This window comes from Lycium ferocissimum, unplaced genomic scaffold (genome assembly GCF_029784015.1).
Source record: "Lycium ferocissimum isolate CSIRO_LF1 unplaced genomic scaffold, AGI_CSIRO_Lferr_CH_V1 ctg1649, whole genome shotgun sequence".
Classification (NCBI taxonomy): domain Eukaryota; kingdom Viridiplantae; phylum Streptophyta; class Magnoliopsida; order Solanales; family Solanaceae; genus Lycium; species Lycium ferocissimum.
Genome location: NW_026716629.1, coordinates 116,052 through 120,643, shown reverse-complemented (window position 1 = coordinate 120,643; position 4,592 = coordinate 116,052). Strand labels below are relative to the sequence as shown.

Below are 4,592 nucleotides of genomic sequence, written 5' to 3'. Positions count from 1 at the left end.
TTGAATTGCCTTTCAGATTTCATGCATAAATATATATATGAAATTTTAATTTATTTGTATGTTTGTGTAATCATATGGTGTTATTTAAAAATAATTGATGGGTTTTAGAAATTAAAGACTTTAGCTCTTTGAGTTGATACTAGAAGTCTGTTATCTTGACAGGGATTTTTTTTTTCAATGGTGGATCGTTTCTGCAAGAACAATTGCGAAATGAATGCTCAGTTCGCATTATTACAAGCTGAAAATGAAAAGTAGAAAAACAGAGTTGATGTAGCTAGCTGTATACTTCAGTTTCTCCTTTGTTTCGTGTTCAAATAAACAGCATTTTACTGAAGAATGGGGTTTCTAGTAATTAAAATCAAACAAGTGGACAATATATTAGTGCATCTAGCCACCAAGCATATGGCCTCCTTTGTTTACTACTGTGATTGTTTTATCAGGTTTAATCTACCATTTCTGGAAATAATAATAAATAAAGTGGGTCAAACCAACCACAAAGATGGGGCCCGCCATGTGATGGATGAGATCCATCACTTAATCAAAGGTTTCGAATTTGAATCCTGAAAATGAAGGAACCCTTTTCCCTTAAATGGGTCTGATGCGACTCGAATCATGATTATGTCCGTTGTTGGGTAACACGAACATCGTGCCGATGGCGAGGTTTAGGTGATGGGTCAGGGATTGCCCGGATTGAAGTCATAATCGAACATGATGCTTGCTTGATCGGTTTGGTTAGAAATAAAAAGTTGCGTCTTGCTATCAGTTGTAGCTTTTGAAATGACGGCAAGCGTCTATCCTAATGATTGGTATCAGAGAAAAGGTCATGAGTGCGATTCACAGGAACAACATGCGATGTGGGTAATGCGAACAACATGCGATGTGGGTAATGCAAACATCATGCCTATGGCAAGGCTTGGGTTGAGGGTCGGGGATGGCTCAAGTCAAAATCATGGTCAAATACGACGCTTGCTTGGGAGGCATAGTTAAGAAATAAAAGTTGAGCCTTGCTATCAGCTATAACTTTTGGCATGATGGTAAGCAGTTGGTCCTAACAGTCGAACCAATGAAATCTGAATACCAGATGGTCGCAAAACAATAATAATACTCCCTCCTTTTCGATTTATTTATCCATGAGTTTAAGAAAGTCAAAAAAACTCTTGAATTTTATAATCTTAATCTAAAGATATGTATATCAGACCAAAATGTCCTTCGATTTTGTGATCTTAAACATACCATGTGCATGTAGAAATTAAAGAATAGTCAAAATAGGAAAGTGGCTAAAAAGAAAAGCAAGATAAACAAATTGAAACAAAGGGGATAAATTTTTTTTTAAAAAAAAAAAAAAAATAAAATAAAATAAGAGTTGGCCAAACCATTAAGCCTTTCGTTCTCTACTTCTATAAAGAACAGAGGAAGCGGGAGTGAGAAATCTCCAGCTTTAAGGTAAGGCTAAAAGGTCTCTCTTGAGCTTTGAGGTACCATTTCCTTTCTTTTACCAAAACAAAAATTCATTTTTTCAAGAACCAAAAGCCTATATTTATTTACACGCATGTTGGATATGCTCATTCTTGGTTTATTTACTAACCTTAATTTATATGGAAAGTACTGCTACTTGGATTAGTGCTTCAAGCTGGTCGGCTTTTGAGTTAATTGGCCTTCTTTTCATAAACCACAAACTTTTCTTATCCACACGCATGCACAAGAAATTAGAACCTATTACTAATTCCTTTGTAGTGATTGAATCTTTTCTGTTAAGATTTGCATACCTTATATCATAACTACACTAGATGAACAAAATCTTTCTTTCTTTCTTTCAGAACCAAGAGTCTATTTTTATTTACATGCATCTTGCATATGCTCATATCTTCTTTTATTTACTGAATGTTGGCGTTTGATTTGGTGATTCTTTGGACCTGTTTAATTTATATGGAAAGTACTGCTGCTTGAATTAGTGCTTCAAGCTGGTTGGCTTTTGGGTTAAATGGCCTACTTTTCATAAACCACAAACTTTACTTATCCACACATACACAAGAAAGAATCTGTTACTAATTCTTTTGTAGTGATTGAATCTTTTCTGTTTGCATTTTCATATTTACCTAATAACTACCTTATATCATAAGTTCATAACTACATTAGACGAACCAATTATCTAATTTTTTCAGATTCAGGATTGAAGAGCCAGCAGAACAAAAATGGGAGGCGGTGGCAATATGTCTGCTCCAACAACTAAAATTGAACAAAATAAAGATCCTCTCCAAAGGGTGCCAATTTCAAAGCCCCCTTTTACCCTTAGTGACATCAAGAAGGTCATCCCTCCTCACTGCTTTCAGCGATCTCTCGTTCGCTCATTCTCCTATGTTGCTCATGATCTCATATTGGTCTCCATCTTTTACTACATCGCCACCACTTACTTTCACGTCCTTCCATCCCCATATTCTTACGTTGCATGGTCTATTTACTGGATCGTTCAAGGTTGTGTTTGCACTGGTATATGGGTCATTGCCCATGAATGTGGCCACCAGTCATTCAGTGATTACCCATGGATAAATGACACTGTTGGTCTTATCCTCCACTCTGCACTTTTAACACCATACTTTTCGTGGAAATATAGTCATCGCCGTCACCACTCCAACACCGGTTCCCTTGAGCGTGATGAAAACTATGTACCTAAATTTAAATCTCAACTAAAATGGTACACCAAAGTATATGCCAACAATCCGTTAGGACGATTATTCATACTTGCCTTCACCCTCACTGCTGGCTTACCATTGTACTTTGCCATCAATATCGCAGGCAGACCTTATGAGCGCTTTGCAAGTCACTATGATCCATATAGCCCGATTTATAATGACCGTGAGAGGCTACAGATTTTCATCTCAGATGTAGGTGTGATTGCAACTAGTTATGTATTGTATCGCGTTGCATTCACACAAGGGCTAGCTTGGCTTGTATGCATATATGGGGTACCCCTCCTAATTGTGAACGGCTTCATAGTGTTGATCACGTTTTTGCACCATACGCACCCTTCGTTGCCACATTACGATTCGTACGAGTGGAATTGGCTAAGAGGAGCTCTAGCTACGGTAGACAGAGACTACGGTGTGCTAAACAACATCTTCCACCACATTGCAGATACTCATGTTGTGCATCATCTCTTCCCAGCCATTCCACACTACCATGCAGTGGAGGCAACAAAAGCTGTGAAGCCATTACTAGGAGAATACTACCAATTTGATGGCACCCCATTTTACAAGGCAATGTGGAGGGATTTCAAGGAGTGCATCTATGTGGAGACTGATGAAGGATCTCAACATAAGGGTGTGTTTTGGTATAAAAACATTTTCTGAATGCTAAATATTTGGACTGTGTATTTTCATATGTTGTATTTGTATTAGTATTGAACCAACCCTACCATGTGTATCTTTTATTGTCATCACAGGCAACACTTATGAGCAATAATATGGAAGTGATTATATATAATTAGCAGCCCTAAATATTCCTACCTCTTTATCATTTTTCAGCCAACAAGCATGAATGAATGTACAGATAGCCCATTTTGGGACTACCATTTAAGCCGCAGCTAAGTAAACGTTTGTACGTTTAATCACTCTAGAATCAACTTCCAACATTTGTGATCGAAGTTACAAAAACCAATGTCCGACATTACAAGTTTTGTCTAAAATTTTGCATTTAATGCTAGTGCAAGCAAACTTCAAACCATTTTGTTTGAACATTAGACATATATTGGAAGTTTGGCTTGTCAAAGCCAAACGTTCAATAAATGCATTTTAGATATACAACTGAAGTTTGGCTTGTCAAAGCCTCATTTTAGATACTTATGCCTACCGCCAACAATGAAGTTTTAGTTTCTTTTCACTTTAATTCATCCAACAATGTTTTAAATTTTTATTGATAAACATGAATATCACTCTTAGTCAGTTTCTAAGCATAAACACATTGATCAACATAACATGTTGTGTTGGTGAATTTCTACGTACATAACATGTTGTGGTGATCACCAAAATTTGACCTGTGCAAGCTAAGATTTGGAATCCAATAGAGATTTCTAAATCGGGGCTTGCAATCTCTCACCTTTTATTTGACCTGTGCAAGCATTCTTTCCTCTAAAGCTGATGCTACTAATGCCAATGCCATGGTGGAAATTTTTCATGAATTGCAGTCTATCTCTGGCCAAAAAATTAATTATGGAAAATCCAAAATAATTTTTTCAAAAAATGTGTGCCCTTCCTATCAAGAAGAGGTTTCTTCCATTCTCAATATGAATGTTGATAAAGGGGTCGGAAAATATCTTGGTTTCCCTATTTATTTACTTATTTTATACAAATTTAAGTTCATCAGGAAAGTAAAATATAATATTTAAAAAATAAAATTCAAGTCCTTTAGTCACCGTAAATTTTTCCTGACTTCATGGTAGTTTTCATGATGAAATATTTATATGAATAAATAATCTCAACTATTTTATTTTCTTTCAACATTAATATTTATATCTTCCGACTTGCAAAGATAATCAATTAATTTTACGATAGTTATTCTTGTTTTTTTCTCATCCTCCTCTTTTATTTAAGCATATC

General features: G+C 35.9%; 1 protein-coding gene across 1 annotated transcript; it reads left to right on the top strand.

Annotated features, from left to right (window-relative positions):
• The first annotated feature begins 1,327 nt into the window (after nucleotides 1-1,327).
• Nucleotides 1,328-3,494, top strand: LOC132042604 (delta(12)-fatty-acid desaturase FAD2-like). Its single transcript, XM_059433139.1, has 2 exons — nucleotides 1,328-1,475; nucleotides 2,163-3,494. Exon 2 carries the CDS (start codon nucleotides 2,193-2,195, stop codon nucleotides 3,345-3,347), a length of 1,155 nt encoding a protein of 384 aa, XP_059289122.1. The 5' UTR covers nucleotides 1,328-1,475; nucleotides 2,163-2,192; the 3' UTR covers nucleotides 3,348-3,494.
• The last annotated feature ends 1,098 nt before the right edge of the window (nucleotides 3,495-4,592 follow it).

What these genes read in the sequence shown, in the direction of transcription:
- LOC132042604 (XM_059433139.1), top strand. Translation starts at nt 2,193, where the DNA reads ATGGGAGGCGGTGGCAATATGTCTGCTCCAACAACTAAAATTGAACAA.